This window comes from Papaver somniferum, chromosome 6, assembly GCF_003573695.1.
Source record: "Papaver somniferum cultivar HN1 chromosome 6, ASM357369v1, whole genome shotgun sequence".
Classification (NCBI taxonomy): domain Eukaryota; kingdom Viridiplantae; phylum Streptophyta; class Magnoliopsida; order Ranunculales; family Papaveraceae; genus Papaver; species Papaver somniferum.
This window is the reverse complement of record NC_039363.1, coordinates 105,172,035-105,200,016: the sequence shown is the minus strand read 5'-3', so window position 1 is coordinate 105,200,016 and position 27,982 is coordinate 105,172,035. Positions and strand designations below refer to the sequence as shown.

At 36.4% G+C, this 27,982-nt stretch overlaps 3 protein-coding genes and 1 pseudogene across 3 annotated transcripts; all 4 read left to right on the top strand.

Moving 5' to 3' along the window:
• The first annotated feature begins 8,983 nt into the window (after window positions 1–8,983).
• Window positions 8,984–9,934, top strand: LOC113291246. The gene is made up of 2 exons (XM_026540802.1): window positions 8,984–9,596; window positions 9,693–9,934. Exons 1-2 carry the CDS (start codon window positions 8,984–8,986, stop codon window positions 9,932–9,934), a joined length of 855 nt encoding a protein of 284 aa, XP_026396587.1.
• Window positions 9,935–13,910: 3,976 nt separating this feature from the next.
• Window positions 13,911–16,739, top strand: LOC113286000 (annotated as a pseudogene).
• A 379-nt stretch (window positions 16,740–17,118) lies between these two features.
• On the top strand, window positions 17,119–20,669 carry LOC113288711 (ubiquitin-conjugating enzyme 15-like). Its single transcript, XM_026537830.1, has 6 exons — window positions 17,119–17,591; window positions 17,728–17,831; window positions 17,940–18,042; window positions 18,125–18,188; window positions 20,012–20,100; window positions 20,201–20,669. Exons 1-6 carry the CDS (start codon window positions 17,562–17,564, stop codon window positions 20,294–20,296), a joined length of 486 nt encoding a protein of 161 aa, XP_026393615.1. The 5' UTR covers window positions 17,119–17,561; the 3' UTR covers window positions 20,297–20,669.
• Window positions 20,670–20,903: 234 nt separating this feature from the next.
• On the top strand, window positions 20,904–23,829 carry LOC113288710 (ribosomal RNA small subunit methyltransferase I-like). Its single transcript, XM_026537829.1, has 9 exons — window positions 20,904–21,291; window positions 21,388–21,455; window positions 21,648–21,744; window positions 21,846–21,974; window positions 22,074–22,182; window positions 22,294–22,438; window positions 23,118–23,160; window positions 23,303–23,476; window positions 23,608–23,829. The coding sequence occupies exons 1-9, from the start codon at window positions 21,064–21,066 to the stop codon at window positions 23,713–23,715; spliced, it is 1,101 nt and encodes a 366-aa protein (XP_026393614.1). The 5' UTR covers window positions 20,904–21,063; the 3' UTR covers window positions 23,716–23,829.
• Window positions 23,830–27,982: the final 4,153 nt, after the last annotated feature.

Sequence of the window (27,982 nt, the reverse complement as noted above, 5' to 3'; positions counted from 1 at the left end):
TGGTCTCTTTGGAGACTCTATCAGTCTCCTCATTTTCTGGCTCATAAGGGTGAACTACAGCATGTTCACTTTCAGGTATGCCGACCTTATTATCAACTTTCCTTCCACTCCTAAGGGTCGTAACAGAGTTAACATGACTGTACGATTTCTCTCCTCTAGGGTTAGGATCAGTATTACTAGGGAACCTTCCTTCCTCTCTCTCATTAATATACTTAGCTATTTGGCCGACTTGAAGTTCTAATTTAGCAAAAGACTGGGCACTATTCTTAAAATTCTGTTTGGTTTCCTCTTGAAAATTACCCTGGCTTTTTACTAACATTTCCTGGCTTTGTGATAGCATTTCCTGGCTCTTCCTTAATATACTAAGGGTTTCCTCTAAGCTAGTTATTCTATTCTCAGATGGGTTCTGGGTCTGTCCTGAAGGGTTCTTAGTATAACCAAAACCTGGGGGAGGCTGAGAATTACTAGACTGGCCTTGATTCTGGCCCTTAGACCAAGAGAAATTAGGATGGTTTCTCCAACCAGGGTTGTAGGTCTCTGAGTAGGGGTCAAACTTCTGACGGTTCTCAAACCTAGCATTGTTATAGACAGCATGAGCTTGCTCTTCACTAACCTGACCTTCCCAAAATGAGTTATCGGGCTCTATTCCACAACTAGAGATTTGAGAGGCTCTATTAGGTTCAACAAGGGACTTATTTTTAGGTTGACCCATTTCTAACGCTTCTAACCTTCTAGAAGCAGCAAACTTAGCATCAGATGCAAAACTCGTATCTACCACATTGGTGCTACTTCTATTGACCAAGAGTCTTTTAGGGGGTTCAACACAAGATTCCCACTGTTGGGATTTTTCAGCGATAACTTCTAAGAAGGTAAAAGCATCATCAGCACTTTTACTAGTGAACTCACCAGCGCACATAGACTCAACCATGGCTTTGGTCGAATAGTCTAAACCATCATAAATAATTTGTACGAGTTTCATCTTATCAAATCCATGGTGAGGACACTGAGATAGGAGATCATTGAATCTCTCTAAAAATCTATAAAGAGACTCTCCCTCTTGTTGCACACTAGCACTAATTGTCTGCCTAACAGCTGCAGTTTTATGCTTAGGGTAGAATTTCATATAGAAAGCGGCAATAAGTTCCTGCCATGTTTCAATGGATTCAGATGGTAGGTTGTTCAGCCAGGTCTTGGCTTTATCTCTCAAGGAAAAGGGAAACATCTTAAGTTTCAAGACTTCATCAGTAAGGTCTTTTATTCTAATTGTCCCACAAATTTCCTCAAAGTCCCTAATATGGAAATAAGGGTTCTCATCATCTTTTCCTAAGAATATAGGGATCATTTGGAGAATACTAGGTTTTATCTCGAAATTAGCCGTAGTGGCTGGCAATTTAATGCACGAAGCTCGGTTGGTCCTAGTTGGGAACATGTAATCTTTCAAAGTTGCCATCGCTGGCACAACAGAAGTACTAGGGGTTATGAGATTTTCACGAAGAGACAGATTCTCAAAACTGAAGTTTCCAAAAACAGGGCTCTCAAAAGAACAATCTTCGAGCTCCCTGCTTAAATCAGAAGAACTACTAGGTTTTTCGCTAATCAATCGACCTAGAGTATTTCTTTTCCAAGCCCTATTAACAAAATCGGGCATACACTAAAAAAAATCAAAAAAAAAAAAATCCTAACAGGAAGGTTCTAGCAATCACACAGCAGGCTGACTCGACTTTACCACAGCAAACCTAGAGATTTCTAGCAAACAACAAGCATGATGGCTCACTTAGATTGTTTCTAGACCAGCTTCTATCTCTCGAAGGGGAATTCGTTACAATTTAAGCAAACCCCTCTGGAATCAATCCGAGTCAAAGTAAGTTGAATCGAGGCGAGGGAAGCTAGAGCTTTGATACCCAAGGCCTCACCGCAGTACAAGGCGGCGCAGTCACGCATTCAACTCACAGAAACCGTCATGAACTTCGAAGTATGCTAAAAGAATAACCAATATCCTTCGAAAATTTTCCTAACAAGCTCGATACCCTATAGGTCTCTTTCTAATCAGATTTTAAGCTTGGGTTCGTTAGGTTTTGTTTCCTAAAGCGGGCAAGAAGGGAGCGGTGATGAAATCCGAACCCTTATCTTGTTTAGGCCAGGCCTTGCCCTTACTAGGACAAAATAAAGACAGTCCAAATTCGTCCTCAACAATGCACCTTAAGGACAGTAACTCGCTTGCAGGAGATTCGCGAGTGTTTCGATTGGACTTACCTCCCGTACCAGACGGGGGATGAACCGTTGTCGTCGACTCGGGCCACGACTCCTATGCCGTGTGCGAACCCGAGGGGCCGAGGTGATATTGTAATCACCGTCCTTCCCTGCACACAGTTTGTATTTAACTACCCTTCCGTAGGGTTTAAAAAAAATTAATAATAAAGTCCAAGAGTCCAGTCCAAAGTCCAAATAAAGTAAAGTGCAAAAGAAAAAGAAAAATAACCTAAAAAAAAATATAAAAAAAAATCTCTCTCTTTTTTTTTTCTCTCTTTTCTATATATAAAACAAAAAAAGAAAATTCCTCTTTCGCTCCTTCCGCTTTAAGCTTTTCCTTCCAAGGTCCTTAGTACTCCACTTCGAACCTGCAAATCAAAGACAAAAAGAACCAGTAAAAAGGAAAAAAATAATAATAATAAACCTAAAAAAAAAATTCTACCTAAGCACAGGTCCGCGTCGGCGGCGCCAAAAACTTGATGTATTTTCAAATGTTGTAGTAATAGTGGTAAAGGGGTTCTTTTCGAACTTGTGAAGGTAACTTTTTTTTTAGATTTAATTCAGTTGTACGAATAATAATAAAATAGCAAAGTGGTCGAAGTCTTTTTTTTTGGGGGGAAACTGGGGCTAAGGATTCCACTTTTCTACCAAAATAAAAATGATATTACTAATATTTATTATGCAGATTGTTCTTTTTAAATAGTTTTAATTATTGCAAAAACGGATTTTATAAAATAATACTTGTAAGTTAAAAGCATGGAATATCAAAAACTTCTAAGTCCAGCATAATCCATCAATCAAAATAACAAGTATTTAATAAAAATCTTTGGAAAATCCTAAATATTCAAGGCAAATAATTAAATAAATTAAGTTGCATAAATAATAAAAATAGATATTACCAATTTTTATTGGTGGAATTGCTTCCTCCGTCGCCCCAGAGAATAAAATTAGCTCATCATGGTGTAATTCATCTCAAAATATATTATTATTGCTCCAAAGTTGATTACAAATGAGTAAAAGTTGCAACAGAGAAATCGCAACAGAAATTCCTGTTGCGAAGACGATGTTGGACTGTTACAGAGAAACAAATGGTGACGGAAACTTAAATGCTGTGGTTTACTTCTCTGTTGCAAAATAGGATGAAGAAACTCTTGCGAAAGGGTTGAAGGAACCGTGGCCGATTCCTGTTCTTCACAGCAGCAGCAGGAGCAGTTTCTGTCAATCTTTTCTATCGATTATTCTGGCTTCTACACTCCTCCTAAGGCTCTCCAATCACTTCCCAACCCTTCTAATGTACCTAACAGACCCTTTTATACTCAACAGGAGCATTTAATCTCGCCATAACTCGAGATAATCTTCATTATTGCCGCTGTCCAAAAATAGGGAATAATTGCCAAAAATAGAAGATTCTTACGTACTCTTGCTTCCTGCACACTCCCAATTGCCTTATACACGCCTCAGAACTCTTCCAATGCTAGTAGAACTCCTCCATGCACGCTATAACTCCAGTTTTGCTTGCTTACAGTGCGTGTTGCTCTGTTTTGGTTTGGTGAATCATCACGCGTTTTCCAGCCAATTCCGATCAAACCCACTGACCAAACTGTCTTCCTTAGGATATATCACATCTTCCTACCAAGTTTGAGCCATTTAATCGCACCACAACACCTTCATTTTGTCGATTGAAATTCTGCCAGTTGATGAACCAATTTTCCCGCCAAAATCGAAATTCAAATGAAGAAGAGGTGTCCTGGGGGTGCCCCTTAGTAATTAGGTTACCCCTTATCCAAAAGCGAGAGTCCGAATAACACTTGTCCTCCGGGTGCCAAAATCAACTTTTCGAGCCAAATTTTCCAAAAATGTTTATTTCCTAAAAATACATAAAAACACAATATTAGTACAAAAATAGAGTTCCAACAATACGGACATTGAGGACAAATTAGACACAAAAATGTGTCTATCAGTGATGATGGCATCGATTTGGTTGAGTTTGGTGGTACAGTTATAGCCGAGAATTGTTGCTGTCAATAAAAAATGGAAGAGAGGAAATGGATTTGATGGTTAAAAATTTGGGGATCTGATGATTTTTGTGAAGCGACTTGGTGATGAGATTGAATGATTCAGATGATGAATTAAAGATGGGTTTGGTTCAGATTTAATGGAATTGAAGGAGTTTATGGTTGTATATGCATTTAATTTGTGGATGGTGGTTGTTTGGTGGATTTAGGGTTTGACAGTAACAAATGTAATTTGAGTATGATTGGAGGAGATGGGTCGTGATGATTCTGTAATTGGGGAAAGAACATGGTTGCCTCTATGCTGGTGATTGCAGTTGGGTAGAGAAAAAATATCTATGAAATTAGTGTTGTTGGTGTATGGAACAGCTGTTTCTGCTGTAGAGGGTCTGACCACAACAAATAGTAATCTAATTTCCACCCCAATATTACAACCTGAATTCCTATTTTATGGTTTGACAACATCAGATTTGGGGGTTCTCATATGGATCTGTTTAGGGGTTTTGATGTGGTACGAAATTGAATTTTAGATGAAAGTTCTTGAAGAGAAATTCTACAACAAAAATACCAATAAGAAATTGATCGAGTCAAAGATGGTTTGATTGTTTTACCGGATGAATTAGATGATTTCAGTATCAGTAACGATGGTGGATTTGAGTTCTGGGATTAATTGGAGTTCTGGTGTTGATTAATGACGGAAAAGGCCAGCGTACTGGTGCAGGAGAGGAGGATAACATTAGAGGGTATTTTCGGAAGCTCATGAAAAACGTGTACAATCTATCCCACGCGTGCATAAGCGCTGACTCACCTAACCGGGCAATGGATGGAAAAACTAACGAGAGGAGGAAACACTAATTTCAATTTATTTGGGGAGGAAACGCTAATCAGCAATCTTGGCAGGGGAGGAAACACAAAATAACCCTTTTTCTTTTCATGGTCTATATTAACGAACGTTTACAAATTTAAGGGAGAAAATATGACGTTAATTTATCAGGGATCTCGTTTGATTATAAACAGATAAAAACCACTGTTGGATGCAAACTAAAAATGGATGAATTTACTGTTGTTTATGACTCGATTAGGTTTGGGATGGTAAGGGATTGTGTTAAAAGGTAAAATGATTCTAGTAAGAAGAACAGGGTAAATAAAGAAAACCGTTTTTGGTTATCGTTTCTTCTTTAACGATTATGTAAATACCAAATGGTGAAATCCGCCTCACGGTAGAAGGGAAGGGAGGCTTAACTTAATCAAAAGAAGATACAAAAAAAAAGCCGAAACTCGAGTGGTATTTGCAGTCCGAATTAGAAGGATTATGATAAAATAGATTTTAATAGCCGGTTGACTACGAGTTTTGCATTTTTTATACCGCTTTTTACTCTCCCTCTAACTAAAATCTTCCAGGTTATATATCCATGCGACATGGTTATTATATATATGTTTTTCAATACTAGGGTAACCGGTGCCATGCAGGGGCGGAACTACTCATAGATTTGGGCTGGCTTAAGCCAGCCCAAAATCCAGAAAAATCCTATTTTTTACCTTGGTTTTAAGTTTTGCAAAAAATAATTAAGCCTAAGTCATAGGCTTTTGTTCGATCAACTAACCACAGACTGAGCCCTTCCGGGATAAACTATATCACATCCGCTTCCTCCTGCATTCTCTTGTTGCACTGGAAGGGGCTCCAAACTCGTATTGGCTAGATCTTTATTATTCAACTATTCTTTCTGAAGGAGGCGTCCTTCCAAAAAGCGGAGATTGCTTAATTGAAAATTGTCCCCACCAATCCCATTAGCTTCCAAGCCATCCCAACCTTTATTTTCCAGCTCCGCCACTGTTGCCACGGTAAGAGGGCCGACCGAAGAAGAATCTGAAGATGGCGTTTGTCTGCGTCTACTTTCATCCCGTTTTAGAAAAAGTGATACTTTCGTCCTGAAACGGAATAAAAATATCACTTTTTCTGAAACGCAGCGAAAGTATCACTTTTTTCTGAAACATGGCGAAAGTATCATTTTTCCTGAAACGGAATGTGAAAGTATCACTTTTCCAGAAACGAAAAATTAGACGATTCATAAACCAAAATATGGTTACATGGTGTGTTATACATCCTTTCTGGTGGTTTGCATAATAACTATGCATTCAATTTTTGAGAATTCTGCCTAAAGTAAAGTACCATTTTTCTTGAAACAGAGAGAGTACATTGTTTTATTAGTTGTAACGGAAAATTAGTTGATGCATAAACCAAAATATGGCGACATGATATTATGTATCCTTTGTGGTGGGTTGCATAATGGATATATATCTAATTTTCTAAAAATGTACCTAAAATGATATTTTTGTAAAAACTCTAAATTTGATATTGTTGTTTGTACTCATTGCGCAGATTTTTTTATAACCTTTTCAACGAGATAAAATTAATTTGTAAATTTTCAAAGCACAGATTTTTAGATATGTTATATTAAAGTTTGGTTGCCAGTTATACCCTAAAAAATAAGATACATAAGGAATTATAACACAATTTGATACTTTATATCTATTTGACTTTATCTTTGGTTTATTTACGAAAATGTCTACTACATTGTTGCCCTTCCTATTTGGTTTATTTACGAAAATGTCTAATACATATTGCCCTTCCTCTTCGGTTTATTTACGAAAATGTCTAAAGGAAAAAAGAAAAATTTGATTTAAAGGGTCATTTTTGGTTTTTCGGCGCGGACCATTTCCAATCTTTTTGTGTCAATTGATCACTTAGATTTTACAAATAAAAAAAGGCCATATAAGGTCCTCCCTCACTTCGCTCGATCGTCCCAACTATCATTTGGAGACAAGTTAATTGCATTGCTTCCATATTTAACGGAGGGATTTTGTGAAAGATGCGTAGTTGTTTTATGCTTAAATATTTTGGTTCTTAGTCATTTATGATATCTGCTAATTGTTAATATGTCTATTATTTATAAATTATACATCTAGATACCAAAAACTTCGATTCTAAAATTCAATTCACACGCAAAACCCCATAAAAATTCATCTTACCATTGACATAAAAATTCGATGCTAAGAGCAAGTCTTATGATGGAATCCATCCATCTTCCACGCCACCTCAACACTTGGAACTGTGGATGGAAGTGCAAGTGTAATGGTGGAATACAGAAAACGCTAATAAGAATAGCGTAAAACGCGAATAATAATAGCGCAGGGAAAACTCAAGTCAATGGTCAAAACGCTATTCTTAATAGTGTCAAACGCAATTGTTAATGGCGCTAAGAAAACGCTGTTGTTAATAGCGCTTAACGCTATTGTTAATAGCGCTTTTTGATTCTTATATCCAGTAACACCATCGACCCCTTCTTCTTCTTCCTCAGTTCATCTTCAACTCGTGAAAAAAAAAACCAAACCTAAAAAAACCCCTTGTTGATTTCTGGCATGATGGTTCAAATCAATGAAGTTGCTTCAAAGGGTTTGTTATCTGCTTCATAAGGAATCGAATCATACTTAAATTTCTCAATTTGATTGAGAACCCAAAGAGAGGTTAGTTGAATTATAATTTGAGTTTATTTTATGGTTTGATGAAATGTTAGGGCTTTAGATGATACTATTGTTGATTGTATGCATGATACTCCATTGTATGATGAATGATAACAATTTTGATTCCAACAATGACGAATTTGACATGTAATTTAGGGTTTTAGATGATGAATATTGTGTAATTTAGGATTTTAGATGATGAACATTGTGAAATTGCCATGAGATAATGAATTAATTAACCAATTTAAGTGCATTGTCTGACTATATTGTTTTTATTTGAAAATTTTGTATATATTATCTTTAATGAAGTTGGAGCTGCAAGTACTCAAGATCCGACATTTCTGATGAATCAGGTCCCCCCAATACATCCATCACAGTATAAGTATGACAACGTCTCACAAGCTTCACCTGAATTTCCAAGAGTTTCTTTCTGTATCGTACGTTCAGACAATGAAGGCAACCGTGTTCAAGTGCCTTTGCAAGCACCCGACTCTCCTCCATTTACGTATGATGTTAATTGGGGAACAAGGGTTAGTAATTTTTGGTTTTAACTCTTTCAATTATTTTGTTTTCCATATTATTATGATTTTCTTTACACATTAGAAGTTCCTTAATATATTTGTTATCTTGATGTTTCATTTCAGGAGCACTGGAAAGATTTTGCGCATAGGTTGGCTATGTTAAATCTTACAAAGGACCAGTATTGGTTTGAAATAGATTGGGCACGTGCTCTTGGTAAAGGATCAACGTCAACCCAATCATGTTATGATCTTGGAGACAACTCTCAATGGTCTAGCCGTAAAAGACCATCCACAAGTCAATCAGATGATGCACATGGTCATTATGTTCCACAAGAGGAAGTAATTCCAGAGTCATAATTAACTCAATTTATGAATAGTGGTGGGACTGGTCAAAGTGAAGATGAAATGACAAGGATGTTAGGATTAGGATGAGGGAACTTGTCTTTTCTTTTGTATGAAACTTGGATGTGTTTTGTTTAATGAACTTGTATTTAATGAACTTGGAATGAACTTGTATTAATGTAATTTCTTTAATGAATGTGTGCATGAATGTCTTCTATTTTGTATGAATGTGTTTTCTTTTGTATGAATTCAAAAATCTTGGAATGCTTACAATATTTGAGTTTTGTTTACAGGTGCAATATGGACGATGAAAATCCGCTAAGGAGGTATGTACTAATGACGTATGGTATCGATCTTAGCATTGGTGATGATAGCGGGGAGAGCAAAATTGTGGTGTACCAGTATATGACTCAAAGAATGCATAGGCTCTTCCAACAGGTGCCTCGAGAAGTATTGACGCGACAAATGGTGGAAAGACACCGAGAGGATGGAGATGCAAGAATGATGCATGACTACTTTGGTCATAACTGTACTTGGGGTCCTAAAAAGTTCCTCCAACGTTTGGGTATGTATCGACCTATTTTCTTACGTATTCTAAGTGAGATTGTTGTTGCGGATCCTGCTTTTGATTTCCAAGTTGATTGCACCGTAAAACTTGGTCACTCTCCCCACATGAAGATGTATTCCGTAATGAAATGTTTGTGTAAAGGTATAGCCGCTGATAGCACAGATGATTATGTACGTATGGGAGCACCAACTGTCTATATGTATGTGAAGAGGTTTACCAGGGTAATTGTTCGCCGCTTTGGTCCAAGGTACATGCAACTTCCTACAAGAGAAGACACAAAAATATTATTGGCAGAAAATGCGGCTAGAGGGTTTCCTGGAATGCTTGGAAGTGTTGATTGTATGCATTTTCGATGGAAGAATTGTCCAACAGCATGGGAAGGTACGTTCCGTGGGCATGAGAAAAAACCTACCATGATCTTAGAAGCCGTGGCATCATATGATCAGTGGTTTTCGCATGGTTTCTTTTGAACTCCAGGGTCGAACAACGACTTGAACGTCTTGGATCAATCTTCACTTTTTGATAAGATGGTTAATGGTTTAGCAGCTCCTTGTAATTACCGCATTAATGGCCACATCTACGACAAGGGTTACTACTTGGCGGATAATATATATCCACGATTGTCTTGTATTGTGCAGTCATTCAAAAAATTTCTTCCAAATCAGCCAGCTAATACGTTGTCTAATAAATACCAACAAGCGAAGAGAAAGGATGTTTAAAGGGATTTTGGAACTCTCCAAAACAAGTTCCAAATAACTAAAAAACCAGCATTTTATTGGGATAAGGAGGATATAAACTTTATTATCAAGGCTTGTTTGATTTTGCATAACATGGTCATTGAGAATGAAATACGTAACTTAGACTGGGGTCAAGTCATGAACGAACCAATAGACAGGTTACTGGAATATCGAGGTCATACCACGAGTTAAGGAATGATGAGGCATATCTCCAACTCCGCAATGATCTTGTTAAACACATTTGGATACGACATGGACTAGGTATCAGAGACGGTGAAATGCCACCAGAATCTCCCCCTCCACCACCAGATGATCTTGATGGTTCAGATGGAGAATTCGATCCTACCGATGTTTACCCAGCAGTCTTTTTTCATAAGATTTCGAAGAATATCTTTAATCTTTTTTCGTAAGATTTCGAAGAATATCTTTAGTCTTTTTTCGTAAGATTTCGAATGAACTTTCAGTATGTAAGCAACTTGGTTGCAATCCTATGATTTATAGATTTTAAAATTAAGAAATATTAAGATTTTCATTGTATTATTTATGGTTTTCATTGTTTTCAAAGTATGGAACTTGAGGAATTAGCTTAGGTTCTGGATGTTTTTCAAGAAAAGCGCTAATAAGAATTGCGTTTGGCGCTTTTAAGAATAGCGCCAAACGATATTCAGAATTGCGTTTCATTTCTAACAATTAGATCTTTAACGGCTCCTTCTAATCAACGGCTCAGAAAAAAACGCTAATAACAATAGCGTTTCAACAGCTATTTTTTTTAATTCGAAATTTTCCCTATAAATTGATCACTTCAGCTCAGACCATATATTGATGATTTCAGGCCACAATGAAAAATTCTGCGGATTTTTTATGATCTTCGTTTAAGTTTTCTATTGAGATAAGTAAATAAGAAGAACAAAAAAACAAGTAAAGGAAGGGATGATGAGCTGGCTTCCAAAATGGATGAAATCGAATGTTGGGTGTCCTGGGTGCACGATATATATGGGTTCCATATATCATTTTAGGTTTACTATATCCTACAAAGTTTTAACTATAAGGTCAATTAGTTAGATGTTTCCTCTTTCAATCTTTTCATTAGACTGTATGGGGAATTATTAATCAAGCCTGATCATATATTGATGATTTCAGGCCACAATGAAAAATTCTGCGGATTATACTTGATGGTGTTGCCGGAGTTGATCAAAAATCAAACCAGTTTTGGGAGCTGGTATTCGATACCTATGTAAGCAACTTTGGGAATAAGTATGATAGGAGTGTTCATAAGTTGCAAAATAAATTTGGTATCTAGAAAAAAGATGTCAAAAGGTGGGTTGGTATCTTAAAAAAGTTGCATAGAAACAATGCAAGCGGATGCGGAATTGATGATCTTGTAAGTTTTATCAAGATTTCTTAATATATATCATTTTATTTTATTGAAGGATTTCTAACTTGGGTTTTTGTTTGTTTTTTGTAGGAGAGAAAAGCTAGATTGGAATATAGTAAGGTTAGCAAGGGAAAACCTTTTGGAAATGAAGAGGTGTACCGACTTTTCAAAGCCCATGTTCCCGGATTCAATCCCGAAGAATTTGATCCTACCCAAAATGATGAAGATGAATCCGAGGCTCCCAGTGTTAATGCTTCACCAAGTAGTGCTCCGGCAAGAAGCGATCCAAGATGGCTTGAAGAGGATGGCCCTCGTCGACCAACGGGAAAAAGGGCTCAACAAAGGAAAGCTTCGGAACTATCGGCCATCAATGACGGAACCGACCGTATTTTGAAACATTTTAGTGAAGAGAATGCAAAGAAGATGTCAAGATTGGATGGACAAGAAGAATATTTATGAACTATTGCAGAAACAAACAAGGAATCCTTGGATTTATCTTAAGAGAAACATGAACTTGAAGTGTTGGATGTGGAGGTTGAGACCTTGCCGGAATGGAAGCAGCAATTTATGTTGGATAAACAAAATAAGATTTTGGAAAAACATGGTTATCCTCCTATAACACTTGGTGCAAACTATGGTTATCCTAGTACTAGCAATGTTCGTCATTTCAATATATGAAACCATGTAGCTTATGGAACTATGTAGCTTCAATTATGTTTTTATCTTTTTTTTTTTCAATTTGATGTAGTGGAATCAATGTAGTATTTTTAGTATCAATCAAGTTTCAATTTCATTCAATTTTATCTTCTTTTTGGTTTGATTTGATTCAATATATGAAACCAAAAAACTAGTTTGTTCAAGAGGAAAAAGAAAAAAATAAGAAACTAGAAAAAAAAACTAAGTATAGGATAGGAGAAATCGAGTGGCTCCTGGATGTGTTTTGTGATTAGCGCAATTAAGATTGGCGTTTGGCGCAAATAGGAATGGCGCTTAACGCTATTCTTAATTGCGTTTTATTCTACACCATTGGATTTTCAACGGCTCCTTCTAATCAACGACTCAAAATAAACGCGATTAAGAATGACGCTTAACGCTATTCTCAATAGCGTTTCAACGGTCAGATTTTCGAAATTAAAATTTATCTATAAAAATTGGCTTCTTCAACACAAATTAAACCATCCCAAAATCTCGAGATTTTCTTTGCTTCCTATCTCTCCTGATTTTATATTTTTAATTCCAAACCTTCTTTCAATCAAGTGGAAGTATGGCATACACTACAAATGAAGATGTTGCAATCACCAAAGCTTGGATGAGAATTAGTCTCCAACCGATTGTTGGAAAAAATCAAGGAGTCAACAACTATTGGGAAAGGGTGTTTCAAGTCTTTGTAGAAGAAGCGGGTGGCAATGAAAATGGAAGAACAAGACAAAGTATTCAAAATAGGTGGTCGGTGATAAAAAAAGAAAACCAAAGTTTACATGGGTATCATACATTCGATTTATGTAAATATCGGAGGAGGATGGACGTTAGAAGAAATTGTAAGTATTATTCAATGGACCTCTTATTTTGAATTATCTACATATTTTAAGTCATTAATTTTTTAAATGAGAGATTATGTTTATTTATTTTGTAGGAGGCACATACTAAACTCTATATTCTCAACAAAACAACAAAGATTTTGCATATGATCATGCGTACCAAATTCTTAAGAACCATCCCGCTTTCGGAAATGATGAAGCTTGACAATGAAAATCGGATCATGTTAAATTCTAAATATTAGTTATTTGAATCCATGTAATGTCGCTTTTAGTTTTTTTAATCCATGTAACTTAATCTATGAAATGAAAATTAGCTAATTTAAATCTTGTTTCAATTTCAAATTTATAAATTTTGTTTTGTATGAAAATTAGCTAATTTAAATCTTATTTCAATTTCAAATTTATAAAAAATTTTTTGTACTTTTAAAGATTTTTTATTTTCAATTTATAGGTAAGGAAACAGGAGTGATGTGAGAAGAGTGTAAGAAAAATAAATAACATGAAACGCTATTGTTAATAGCGCGCAACGCTATTGTTAATGGCGCTAAGAAAACGTTGTTGTTAATAGCGCTAAACGCCATTCATTTTGGCGCTTGACTTACGCTATTTTGATTAGCGTTCAACGCTATTCATATTGACGTTTCTTGTCCTCTGCTACGCCAATTTTATTGGCGTTCAGCGCTATTCTTATTGTCGTTTAGATGGATTTCAAGGACTCTTCCACCAAACCATGGAACCTTGCTTGGATTTTCTATGAAAAACTCCAACTTAAAAGCCACTGGACTTGACATTCCATGAATTTTCCACACTTGGAATAGGTTGAATTCCAAAGACCGGTCATTTTCCACATCCTAAATTAAATCTCATCGTTGGTGCGGGTGGAATTCTACGTAAGAAATATGCACTGGCCATGTTGGGCAGTTTAGTCATTAAGCTCTTGATGCCCCACATAGATGACGACGTCCTCCGTTTTTAGACACCGAACGACCACAAGTACATCCAGCAACCAGGTTTTAGTTACTGTCCTAGATTTGACTGCCAATCTGACAGTAGTTTATTTTAGGCCAAAGCGGCTACTAGATTTCCAGAGGAATCTATTTCCTTCTCCAAATCGATAACTCTCCTCGATTTCCCCTGCTTCCTATTTTCCTATAAGTAGAAAATTAACCTCTGATTCTTCTTTTGAAAGCACAGAGATTAACAGGAGAGCAGAAATTACACCTAGAACAGAGTATTGAGAATTTTTTTTTTTGGTGAGAAAGTGATGGGTGGAGGTGAAAAGTTATCATCCGGAGACAAGTTAATTGCATTGCTTCCATATTTAACAGAGGGATTTTGTGAAGGATGCGCAGACTTCAAAATATTGGTAAATTTTAATCAAACATATTCTGTTCGTTCTTTATTGAAAAAAAATTCACCTTTTTTTGTTTATAGGGTTTTTAGGGTTTTGCTTGTGTAGTATCAATTGCTTAATTTAGTTTTGGGGAAAGGAATAATTAGGTCCAAAAGCATTCAAGGCTATTCAATTTATGTTATGCAGGAAATTTTGATGGAATTTCGATGTCGAATGGTCAGAACTCTGAGAATGCAGCAGGTGGTTGTTCTGCCCATACGCCAGACAAGAGTTTGGTTTCATCGCCGGCATCATCTATCGTTGCAAAAAAGAATGATAGCCCTTCATGGGGATCATCTAAGACTCCGTCAAATTTTAATGGGCAGATGAGTAAAAATTTCTCACCTGCTTCAGCGAGCAGTCAACCAAGTACACAGTCGAAAGCGTCTTTACTAGGTGATGATGAATCGGATGAGCAAGTTAGATTATCACAAGTTGGAAGGAAGAAGGATTATACACACTTTGAGAGAGTTGACGGGAAGCAAATTAACGTGCTTAGAGGGCTTGAACTTCATACTAAGGTTTTTAGTGCTCAGGAGCAAAAGAAAATTGTCGATTATGTCTACAAGCTCCAAAAGATGGGATAGGCAGGAAAACTTAGAGGTATACAATTTAAGCCCCCTTTGAGTGCTAAACTTTCCTTTTCTTGGTTATGCTTTTGAAGATTCCCCTTTCTATAGTATAGCTGTGATTCACTTAGTCGTTTAGATGTTAGACTTAGAATAGATACTAAAAGACAGTGTTGAGTAAAGAGATAAGATATACATGTTTATGGATGTGCATTGAATTGCAAGTATACCGATTAGCCCTTTGTGTATTAAGCACTTTCTTATCTTTCAATTATCAAAGAGGATTGAGGGCATAGCCTTACCAGCAAGTTGCTGGGGTTTTGATTCCAAAGGTTTATGAGCAAGTTGTCCTAATTTTGTTTTATATGTCAAATGGAAACCAGGTGACTTTTAGGATAAACAAAAAAGAAAATTTTATCTATGTTCCAGCTTTAAGCTATTAGCTTTGACATTTATTATACGTTACAAATATGGCTGATTTATTTACGTGTATGCTTTTCTCATACTAAGCGTGCGTTTTCTTATTATGATCGGTCAGTACATGTAGTTTTCTCTTTCAAATCAATTAATATTCCTTTTCATATAAATTTACAGAGCGCACATATACTGAACCATCGAAATGGAAACGCGGTAAAGGACGGGTCACTCTTCAGTTTGGTTGCTGCTACAATTATGCTGTGGTAAGTTGTTACTGTCTGCGGTACTTTCTCACAACAATTGCAGTTTCTATGCTAATTTGTCTCAACTTCAGTTTACTATAAACTATGTACTGATATCCTTATCTTAATTGCTAATCGATTTTGCAGGACAAAAAGGGAAACCCTCCGGGTATTATACGAGCTGAGGATGTTGATCCTTTACCACCTATGTTCAAAGAGATGATAAAGAGACTAGTCCGGTGGCAAGTTCTTCCACCAAGCCATGTTCCTAACAGCTGCATTGTTAACATCTATGACGAAGGAGACTGTATCCCTCCTCATATAGACCACCATGATTTTCTTCGGCCATTTTGCACCGTCTCATTCTTGACCGAATGCGACATACTTTTGGGTGCTCACCTAAAAGTTGTTGGTGATGGGGAATTCTCTGGTCCTGTATCAATAGCTTTGCCAGTTGGGTATGTATATAGTGTCCTCTTTTTTCATCATCCATATAGATGATATTCTTTTCTTTTTCTTTTTGCTTGAGCTTGTAAATCATTATTCTTGGAACCCAACAATAATTAGATGAATGTGTTCATGATGATTATGTTCTTTTTCTTATCCTTGTAGATCTGTGCTTATCTTAAGTGGCAATGGGGATGTAGCTAAGCATTGTGTTCCTGGAGTCCCTTCCAAAAGGTAAAAGCTTGTATGTCACATGACTACAAGAATCAGAATTTCTTATTTTTAAGAAGAATCATCTCATCGTATAACATTCGTTGACATATATAATCTTTCGGTTTTCGTTTTATTCAGAATCTCCATTACTTTTAGGAAGATGGACGACAGCAAATTGCCATACGACTTATGTCCAGACCCAGAGTTGAAGAGCCTTGAACTACATGGGAGAACTCCATCATCAACCAAGTTAATGACTCCACGGGTTCTGCAGTCTTGCACCCCACAGCAAAACATGCATCATAGCAGCAACTCCGTCTTGTTAAATAATCAACTCAAGGAGATGAACAACATTGTCACCCCCACCAACATTGACTTAGGGCAAGACAGTTTTCCTGCTCTTGGAAGTTCAAATAATAAGGCGAGAAGGCGAGGGGCCGAGCTCGAAGGCAGAACTTTTGTATTGTAGCTTATTTTTTAAGCAGTTTGTGCGACTTTTTATTCGTTTCAAACATTTGATCATCATCAGAAAAAGGGCATATAATGTTATATTCTATTGATCAGATAAGAAGAGGTTAATAAAAATCACTTTCCAGAATTCTTCTCTGTTAATCAATCAGAACATTTTGTTATGGCAATCAGAAAGTCTGACATGAGATTGGGGGTTGAAGCATCCAAAAACTGAAACAAGTTTAAGCAACCGAAAAAGAATATGATTTACCTTTTGATTGTATTTTGAGTAAGTTAGATGCTTATACACTTTCACCTTCTTTTACAAGAAAAACTGCCTAAAGGTTCTCTGTTCCACTACCTGACTTTCTTTTTTCCCCTATGCTAAGATTAGCTATAAGAAAAGAAAAAGAAAAGAGAATAACAAGTAAATGAGATATAACTCTGTTATAGAAAGAATCAAACAGTAAGAAATCTTCTTCTTTATCATGTTTGGTGCATGCAAACGTGTATTCATCAACTATGGTTAGAAAGTAGCAAAACAAAACAAAAACTAAAATGTGCAAAGGGAAGGGGCTAGAATGAATGCAACATACCCTAACATGTATGAGTTAGCTTCTTCATTCAAAGACAAAGTGCACCATGACCAAACAAAAGCATTATTACGTAGATTGAATGAATTCCCATTATGAATTGAAAAAGTACTGAACAGAACAGAGGAGGTAAAAATAGTCAAAAAGGAAGAAATAAATGGACACTGAATAATGTAGCACAAGAGTCAGTCAGTTGTCCTCTCCTCTAGAATAAAGAAAGACATTTGAAAAGGGTAATTTGGGTAATTTTTATATTTTCCATTTTTCAGACAATTGCCTTCTTTAAATTACGATCTCTTCTCTCATCTCTCACACTTATCTTTCTCTTTCTCTTTTTTTTTTCTCATTTTGAAAACCCTCTTTGGCTTGGCCATGACAAGCTCCTCCGCTGCTTCTCGCAAGGTAATCTTTGTGTGTGTCTTTCTCAATCCCATCATCAAATTCGATTTAGTTAGTGTGTATGATGGGTCTAATTCAAACGGTCCTTGTCTTTTGATTTACTTATTAATTTTGTTTTTTTTTCCCATTATTATTATAGGCTCTGAGTAAGATCGCTTGTAATCGTCTTCAAAAAGAGCTTGTTGAATGGCAAGTTAATCCACCCTTTGGGTTTAAACATAAAGTTGCTGATAATCTCCAAAGGTATAATTTTGATTCATTTTCATCAACTTATTGGGTTCTTTTAACTTCAATTTTGGGGTTTTTTCTGTTTTTCTTTACAATTTTTGTTTTCTTTGGGTGATGAAAAAGGTGGGTAATTGATGTTAATGGAGCAGCTGCAACTCTTTATGCAAATGAAACTTACCAGCTTCAAGTTGATTTTCCTGAACATTACCCTATGGAGGCACCACAGGTAAAAACATTACTCAACTCTATTTCTTGATCTCTTTTGTGCATGAATTTTTGATTTTTAATGCTATTGTTGTTGTGGGCAGGTTATTTTTCTATCACCTGCTCCACTGCATCCTCATATTTACAGCAATGGTCACATATGTTTAGGTAATTGTGGCTTGCTTCCTTCTATGTTCCTTTTTACTTTTGGTCGAGACATAATTGTTTATCTAAAAGTTTTTACAGTTAAATCTTTCAAGCAATTTGTTTTTACTTAATTTTCTGAAAAATCTACAAGATTCTGTAGTTTTGAGTTTCATGAATGCAGTTAATATGTGTGGAAAATTGCAATTAGTATAACTTACAGTTATTAGTATTCTTGTTGATGATTGTCTAAAACGATGATCATATCTATAATTTGTAGTTCCGTAGTAAACTGAATTTGAGGGTAGTTTTGTTTAAGATTTTCGGGATCATGATATAAAGACATGTAATACTGTGGTGGTAACTAGAAACCCCTAGAAGAATTTGGGTTTAGGCTGCTTTGGTAAGAAGTGTATGTGCTGTGTGCATTGATACGAAGAAATATTAGATTCTGGTCAAGATTGTTGGTGTATGAACCGGAGAATGTTCGGCTGATTTCACAGTTATGTAAGCGTGTGAGTTATGACCATCTTTGCCTTGTTATTTGAGTCTGTCTGTTTGCTTTCCTTACAATGGCTCCATTTTATGAATTTTTTTGCTTCACTTTAGTCTTGCGAAGCTATCAATTTGTCTGTGCTATTGTTTAGATCTTGCCTATAATCTACTTATATCTATATCTCTGAGTCTCTGACTGTACGGGAAGATCCATCATGAAAAAGCAAACTTCTTCCCACTTGGAAACAGAAGATGCTGCATGACTGGACACTTACATGTAGTAGTCAGGGAAGTCTGAGGGATCTCACTGACATATTTTCATGCTATAATGCGACCATGGGAAAAAAGAAATACTATTGGTTGGATTTTGGTTGCGTAGTCAAGTAGGTTAACTGTGAGGGAGTTCAATAAAGTGTTCTCAAATCAGATGCAAATACAACTGTTAAATTTTTTAGAAGCAGATTGTATATTTACTGTTGGAGGTGGGAGGTCACAAGTTGATGAATTGTTTTTCCCTTTCTTATATGTTATTTTAACCCGATCCTTGATCTGCATTACATCCATATTTTCATACGGTACATTGCAATTGCTAATTTTGTCAACAGGTTTAGCAACCCACTAGTAGGTTCTAGTCCAATATTTTTTGGTATAAATAGAAATTTGTCTTCTTTAGAGATAGCTGTCCTACTCATTTTAACATTTTTGGATTATGTGGACACTAGAGTCTCACTCACCGACCTTCTCTGTTATAGCAGCTAGACTGTCAATGGGGCGGATGATATGGAGAGTGATTTGTCTTTTTAGAGATAGCCTTACTACTCATCTGGAACAATTTTTGATGATATATTATAAACACTAGAGAGTCTCACCAACCTTCTCTGGTAGAGTGTGATAGTAAAGGTTGATAAATGCAAAGATAGTTAAGGTGATGTAATTAGACTGTTAGATGGGTGGATGGTAGGTAGAGTGATCTGTACATGGCAATAATGAATGATGGATATACAGTATTATCTTTGGATGACACTCTACAGTTCCGCTCTATGCTTCACATGATATACTTTCTTGAGTTACTTGTGAACGTGTATCTCTGCATGCTTTTACATTGGAATACGAGGAAAGATGGGCACTCTTTACATGGAGAACCTCTTAGTCTTATGGCTTTCTCGTCTTGCATCTGCTTTAGGAAATCATGATCTAGAGTTTCATAATGGATAGCAGTGATCTTGGGAGATTAATCTCATTAGCAGCTTTTAATAATCTTTGCCATAAGTAACCATGTACCTTGTGCCTATTCAGTATTGATGGTAAACATGTATTAGAGCCTTATTGTTCTGTTTCTCTTTGTCTGGCAGATATTTTGTATGATTCGTGGTCCCCAGCCATGACTGTTAGTTCCATTTGTATCAGCATTCTCTCCATGCTATCAAGCTCCACGGCGAAGGTATGACGCCTGCACCAGTTCACTTGCTTATCTTTTCTTCTCCAAGCCGAACTTCCTGTTTTCCTTTTCTCATGATGGCCCATTGATGCTTAATGTGCAGCAACGTCCTGCTGACAACGATCGCTATGTAAAGAACTGTAGGAACGGTAGATCTCCCAAGGAGACTAGATGGTGGTTCCATGACGACAAAGTATAAAACCTAACTTAACCGATGCCACACCTTCTTGTAGCAATTAAAGAAGATAAAATCAAATAGTAACTTTCACTGGGAAGATAACAAAAATCACAATGCAGTTTGTTCCCGTCCGCTAAAAATTTGGGGCTATAAGAACCCAAGTATTTGATGAGGTGGTGTATATTTATGTGTCCTAGTGTATTTTGTAAAGAAATGAGCAGTCTGTTGTTGTGTTTTAGCAAAAATGTATGTCATAAAGAAGGTCAGAACAAAACCAGATAGGTTGTTGCTATGAGTAATTTGGACAGATATTCTCTTTCACGTATTAACTTATCTTCTCTATCTCTGAAACCTGAACTCATTGCTCTTATGAACTATGAATTGTGTTGTCAAATGTGGGATAGTTAAATGCATCTGTAACCCGCAGGACCGATTGTCACTAGCTTTTCTACCCTTTTGCTCGTCTCTTTTTTGCTTGTCGATACTTCGTTTAGGGCATGTGCCTTTGTGGTTGCACCAAAAAATCCTATCAAATCCTAAGAACTGCAGCCTCTTTGCACAAGCCAATTTGGATAATGTACTGCAAATTTACGTCACAGAACAAATAGACAAGGACATAATGCATTTCTGACGCATGAACTGAAAAACTTGCTCTTGCTTTGTAATGCCGTGCAGCGCCTACAGGCTAATGAGATACAACTAGCGGTTTCCCGTAACCAACAGAATATATTTTAAAGATGTTGGATGAAACATTTGAAACTTCAAAATCTAGCTAACAAAATTCAGCCATGAGAGCAATCAGACTTCCTCCGTCTTCGCTGCTTACCGTGTCTTCATCATCATCACATTCTCGTTCATGGCAGTGGAAAAAGAAACATCCTATCCAACTTTTCTCTCCTCAATTACCCTCTTCTTCATCTTTTAACCCTGGTGTTTTAGCCTTTTCTTCTTCAACCTCTGAAAAACCAATTGAAGAAACTATAATAGACACTGTTCCTGAATTATCCTCCAAAAAGGTAAAACTTCATTTCCCTTCTTCATGTTACTTCTTGCAAAAAAGTGTTTTGTTTATTTATGTTTATTAATCAAAATCCAAAAATTAAGTTTATCAGGGTCCTTTGAAATCTGGATTGTATCTTGTTTCAACACCAATTGGAAATCTTGAAGACATTACTTTGCGGTATGTACTTGTTCTAGCTTTAAATTATGGATTTTTTTTACAACCCATGGACATGTTTCCGTACTTAGGGTTTTTAGGGTTTAGTTCAAGGAAAGAATCTAGCTTAACAGAGGGAATTTTTTTTATATTGCATTGGCAGAATCTTGCTTTTTCAGCGTTTAACCTTATTTAATTATTATGAATGAGATGCAGTGCTTTGCGTATATTAAGATCAGCGAATGTGATACTTACTGAAGACACTAGACATTCAGGGAAATTGCTTCATCATTACAATATTAAGACTTCCTTAGTAAGTTCCTGCCTTTGTGTGTTCTATTAAATTGTTAAAGACTACCCGGCAGGCTCGTTTATTTCTTCTCTTTTACTGATTGGAAGTACTTGAAATTTCAGTTGAGTTATCATAAGTTCAATGAACATCAGCGTGAAAAAGCAATATTGGAAAGGCTTCGTGAAGGTGATATTGTGGCGTTGATTAGTGATGCAGGGACACCAGGCATCAGTGATCCTGGTACAGAACTAGTGAGTAATTTCTGTTTCACTTACTATCTAAGCTTGGTTGAAAATTGTGGAATTGCTTTCTTTTCAAATTTATAAAAGTTGGGTCCGAATTTGATGCAGGCAAAGTTATGTGTAAGTGAGAAGATACCTGTTATTCCTATCCCTGGACCTTCTGCTTTGTTAACAGCGCTTTGTGCCTCTGGATTGTCCACTGAGGAGTTTTCATTTGGTAATTTGCTATGATACTTGGGATCTAATATGGAAGCCGACAGAATTCTTCAAGAAATACTCTGCAAAGAGCAGTGGGTTATTGATGCCTAGTTTCAATTTACTACTGTAGTTGGATTTCTTCCTAAACAAGCTGGAACAAGAAGAGAAAGATTGCTGCTTTCTGCGAATGCAACTGCAACACAGATTTTCTTTGTTCCTCCACACAAGCTTAATCAGTTTTTGGAAGAAACATCTTCACTTTTTGGTGATTCAAGGTAACCCTAAGAATTAGTTCATATGTAGTAGCAATGTCGCAGGCAACAACTTTTCCTTCCGTGCATAATTTTACTTTGGTGCAAACAGCCAATATAATGAGAGTAATTGGTTTCTATGGTAGTATTTGATGGACTCTTAGTTTAGGAATACAACTTACAGATTCAATGTCATTATGTTTTATGCATTAGCTTAGAAAACGAAACTCATAGCTTTGTCGATATTTTGTGTCTGAAAAAGAAATCAACATGGACCTGTTAGGATGACAAAAATCTATTAAGAGTTTCTATACAGTCATTTAGTTATGGAGCTAATAAAACTTGCAACTTCCATGTAGTTATGTTTTATACGTTAGCTAAAAAAAGATTCTTATAGCTTTCTCGATATTTTGTATCTGAAAAAGAAGTCGACATGGACCTGTTAGGCTGTTAGCTAATAGCGACACTATCTGGATTGTGTAGGAAGTGCGTAATAGCTCTGAGAGATGGCAAAAATCTATGAAGAGATTCTATATAGTCATTTAGGTATGGAGCTAATAAAGCACAGCTTTCATGTAGTTATGTTTTATACGTTAGCTAGAAAAAGAAACTTATAGCTTTATCAATATTTTGTATCTGAAAAAGAAAATCAGCATTAACCTGGTAAATGTTAGCTAATAATGTCACCATCTGGATTTTGTAGGAAATGTGTCATAGCTCGAGAGATGACAAAAATCCATGAAGAGGTAAAGTCTTTGAAAATGTTTAATCGGGTATAGGGTCCGAGACTAGGGCTTGACATTACAAGATCCTGTCCAGTTACAAAGTAAGTGATTTCCCTCTTTGACTTTTTTATGCACTCAATTATCTGTATTCTGGGCAATTTAGTTTTGGCGGGGAAGTCTTGGAGAAGCTAAAGAAGCATTCTCGGCTAATCAACCAAAGGGAGAGATCACGCTCCTAATTGAAGGAATAGCAACCTGTATCCCCGAAGCTCCTTCAGAAGATCAACTTGAACAAGAACTGAAAAATTTAATCTCCAACGGCCACAGTCTTTCCATGGTAAGTTCTAAATGCACTGACAAGATGAACCATTTCGAATACAGTGGATCAATCAACATGGCTGTTTCCTAAATGCATTGCCTGTTATCACTATTATCATTGTCACTCACTCGCTCTTTTCGTTGGATTAGGCAGTGAAAGTATTATCTGAAGCAACATCAGCGAAACGGAAAACAATATATTCCCTTGCACTACGAAAATTCGGAAACGTGGAACAGGCCGAGGAAGATTCAAGTTGAGGTGAGGCAACGAGGTATACCAAAACAGCAAACAACATACATACAAAACTCTCTGGCTTGGGCTTGTAATAATTTGCGTACTCTAATTTTTTTCAAAAAGATATTTTTTTCTAGAGAATTATTTGTGCGAAGACTTTTATAGCCCGAAGGGGGGCCCTACCCTAGTTAGTAAGTTCGCGAATGATTCGCGAATCATTCACGAATTTTTCCGTATCACGAATTTTACGGTCTTATTCACGTACGTTTGCAACTCCGAACCCAAGTCGCGTATTATGTGGCATTCCCGGATTATTCGCGAATCGTTCACGAATTTTACGTATCCCGAATGATACGTCCGCTTAATTCGCCATAAATTCTTTAGCTTTTATTTTTCAAAGACTCCATTTTTTGGGTTTTACTGCCTCCCGAGCATACACGACCGAATATTAGACGTGTTGTAATTTTTAAGAAACAAAAACGACTGAACAAATTTGAAGGTGAAGGTGAGAGAGATCTCAAACTCACTAACCAAGCATCTAAACCACCATACGACGTCCTCTTGGATAACCAATGTTGTATATATTATTAATATCATCATATTGAGTTTATTTTTTCCTTAAATAACTCACACATGCATAAAAATTGGTCTATGACCTTATAAATACAAATTATTTGTTATATATAGATACCGAATTTTCAGAGCCGAACTCACATTTACAAATCGAATTATACACGTACGTATGCCGTTCCGAATTAATGACGAATCACGTCCCATTGACCGAATTTTGGACCGAATTTGGATTTTACAAAACCGTATAATACTCGTACGTTTGCCGTTCCGTACGTTTGCCGAATCCCGAATTGCTAACTAGGGGCCCTACAACGTTATCCTTTCAACACAGATGACGTGTCACAGCCAAATTCACATACAAAAAGATTGGACCTCTCCTTATTTCCAACAAATGGAAGAAGACCTATAAGATTCCCACGCAATTACATGGGCCCCACGGTTTCTTGTATTTTCTTTTGTTTTGTAGCATAAGATGTTATTGGGTCGGTCCCTACCTTTTATAATGAAGTTAAAATTTCCCACTTTTGATCAATTAAAATTCAACACGTGAGTTACATTCACCTCGGACTTGCCTTCATTTGCTTTCTGGCTCGGCTTGTTGCTCGGTCGATGTCGATGTATGGCTTGTTTCCAGCTACTTCGAAGTTTGGATACTTGGATGGCCGGATGCCATGCTTTATACGTAATCATTTGTGATGATTCAATAATTCAGAAAATGATCCATAAGAGAGTTGGATTTTTTGTGGCATTAACGAGAGTTGTATAGCAATGCTAAGCTTGTAAATTAATCGAAGATACGTGTACCGACCTGAAGGTTACAAAATTCCAAGAAAAATTACTAATATGATAGTAAAACCTTAAGCAGAGTTAAAACTTTTGTTATGCGAGCATATTGTGGGGTCTTAAACCCAATTTTTTAAAAAGTTTAGACTTGGAAGCCACCGGAACCAGGTGTATAAACCGTATTCATATAAATTTGATAATTTTATGAGATTTGATAATCCCATGTAGCAACCACGATAGAATAACTTTGCTAAAAATATGGACAAAGTCAAGAAGAGTTGGGATATGGGAATTTAGCCTCTAAATCCATTTGGCTGCAAAGTTCGGCTTGGCGTAGCTTAACCCTTTTGTACCCCATGGCTCGGCTGCGGTCAATCAAACCGAAATTCTATTTCTACCTAATTTAAGTTGGCAAATTATTGTACATTCAGCTTGTAGTTTCACATTGAGATAATTTTTCTATACGTGTCAGTAGAGTACTAAACACTTCTGCTTACTTGTATGGCGGGACCCAACTTCTGACCTCAGGTATGACCAACTGGCTGTTACCAATATTACCGTCTACGCCAGTTTATGTATTTGTTTTACATTATAAAATGGAATCGAATTAATTAATTAATCACAGTTGGCTTTGAATTTTCTTTCTAATATCTTATTCTAATTTCATAATATAAATAAATTTATTTATTTATTGTACTATTTCCTATCCAAAGGAAGGATATATCTATGCCGGCCAATAGATGTGCCCCCACAAAACTAGTTATTAATCTAGTTGGTGTAAACGAGTTCACCAACTTTACATCATCCATATAAAAAAGAAAAAACTGTGAAAAAAATGAACAAAAAATCTGTTTCATTTAGGAAGATTTAGTTCTGAAATTTATTTATAAAAAGGAAAATAGTTATTTGGTTCTATCCATATTGAATGGGAACGAATCGAATTCAATTGATTTTTTTCCAATTTGTGGCAGAGGCTGAGGTTGCAGTTAATGAAGGAAAAGAAGAGCAGCAGGGTCAGTGAATGCGGCCCATAGATATAAATTCTTGATACCAAACTAAGTGTCGTGGATCATTTGATTTTGATGATATCAAATGAATTTATTATTCTAATCAATTTGCAATTGCCTGGTCTAATTGAAGCTATTTTGAACTTTAAACATACTTGATGTTGTGTGTTTAGTTTGGCCACATCATAAGCATCTTACTAATTCTGCATGACAGCCATCCGTTCTTTATGACCGACACAGCATAATAATAACATCTTGTGATCATGAGTCATACTATCATATGGTGTTGGGGAGAAGGTTGAACTCTCGATCACTCTCAACCATTCCCAAAAGAGAGGCGATATAAATTTATTGGGCTTCCTGGGTTCTAACCGACTGAAAAAACTTCGTCAAAACTGAACTTATGGAATATATATATATATATGTTTTTGTGTGTCTTTGTGGATTTGTTATCCGTCACATTTAGTGTTGAAATGATTTTGAGATTACTAGTTTTTTTTGTTTGGTGTCCGAGACTAGTGGTCTCTAAATTACATCAAAATTCTTTAAATCGGAGTGTATTCCAGTAATTATAGGGTTCAAACCCCTACCTCTGCAATGGGAGGGAACATGACAACCACCAGATATTACTAGTTTAAAGCACAGTAGTGTTTTGTTAATCTTTAAGTATTGGCCAGCGAGAGCAAGAGAAAGCTCCGTTCACATTAAAATAACGAATACTATCATATTCTAAACGAGCATAATAATCAACACACCGAAAGTTAAATGGATAATGTTCTAAGTCTAACTAGACCGCAAACACATAAAATTAAGAAACGAGGTCTTTGAAAACAGCGACAGTCGAACAAGTCTCTAATTTCAAATTCGATCAAATGACAAAACATGTGCAAATCTCTAGTTCTGAACCAAAATCTACACTTGAGAGTTGTAAATGCAGGTGCAGGATATGTGCTACTTTTTTACAGTCTTTACTCAGTTTTAAATTTTAGGAGGTGACACAAGTTGGCCGATAAACTGGGAGCTCAGCAAAACTCACAAATGGAAATTAATCTGTCAATCCGAACTCCATTATTGATTGATTGTTGAAACTTAGGATTTAATAATTTAATCAGACGGTAATGATTACCTTGAAAATCTTGTCAGAATTTTTTTCCTGTCGTTTAATAATAATCAACGTGTCGAAAGGTGATTGAATTACAACCAATCAGAGTCCGTGTATTATTATTATTAACGTTAGATCTCGAATATCGAAGTCTGCTGTTGGTTCCAAAAGCCAATACAACTTTCTGATTTCCTCTGTCTGAGCAAAAGTGTATTGGATAAGGCGCCCACGTCAGTGTTTTCGCAGCCGCGTATTTCTGCACCCCTGCATTTATTCCTACCTATTCTTAGCCTTGGTACATTACCCTTCATCTTCGACTGTTATTACCGAAACCATTTTTGATTGTACCAAGCAATCATATTTTGGAGTTGTTGTCCGATATCAATTTTCCACTTGACGGTCGACGAAGATCATGCAGCCAGGGGAAGAATAGAAAGTAGGAAAACATGTTGCAAATAGAAAAAAACAAAACGAAAAAAAGAACCAAAGTCTATCAATGAAGACGAGAGGGTACCAAAATAAACACTTTGTGAAGGGAAGCCAGTTGGCGAGGAGCCCGCCTATCATTCTTAAAGTTAGCAGATCGAGTCTCCACTCCCAAGAACAATTTCTATGAAATGAACAGATTCAGAGTTTGTTCATTTTGCTTCCACTGTGGAATGACATACTTGAAAAATGGATGTTCAAATCAACAGATTTGTTGATTTGAACATTGAGTCAGAACATGCAGCGCGCGTCTGTGTTAAGGACGCGCGATATTAACATTATCGCTGGCGTTAAAAGGAATAACTCTGGCGTTAAAAGGAAAAACGTCCCTCACATCTT

Bases quoted from the DNA above. Each gene is read 5' to 3' on its own strand.
- LOC113288710 (XM_026537829.1), top strand. From the start codon at position 21,064: ATGAGAGCAATCAGACTTCCTCCGTCTTCGCTGCTTACCGTGTCTTCA. The intron at 21,975-22,073 runs GTGAGTAATTTC...AATTTGATGCAG, and splicing joins GTGATCCTGGTACAGAACTA to GCAAAGTTATGTGTAAGTGA. The intron at 22,439-23,117 runs GTAACCCTAAGA...TGGATTTTGTAG, and splicing joins TCACTTTTTGGTGATTCAAG to GAAATGTGTCATAGCTCGAG.
- LOC113291246 (XM_026540802.1), top strand. From the start codon at position 8,984: ATGACGTATGGTATCGATCTTAGCATTGGTGATGATAGCGGGGAGAGC. The intron at 9,597-9,692 runs GTACGTTCCGTG...TTTGAACTCCAG, and splicing joins TTGTCCAACAGCATGGGAAG to GGTCGAACAACGACTTGAAC.
- LOC113288711 (XM_026537830.1), top strand. From the start codon at position 17,562: ATGACAAGCTCCTCCGCTGCTTCTCGCAAG. The intron at 17,592-17,727 runs GTAATCTTTGTG...TTATTATTATAG, and splicing joins CCTCCGCTGCTTCTCGCAAG to GCTCTGAGTAAGATCGCTTG. The intron at 18,189-20,011 runs GTAATTGTGGCT...TTTGTCTGGCAG, and splicing joins CAATGGTCACATATGTTTAG to ATATTTTGTATGATTCGTGG.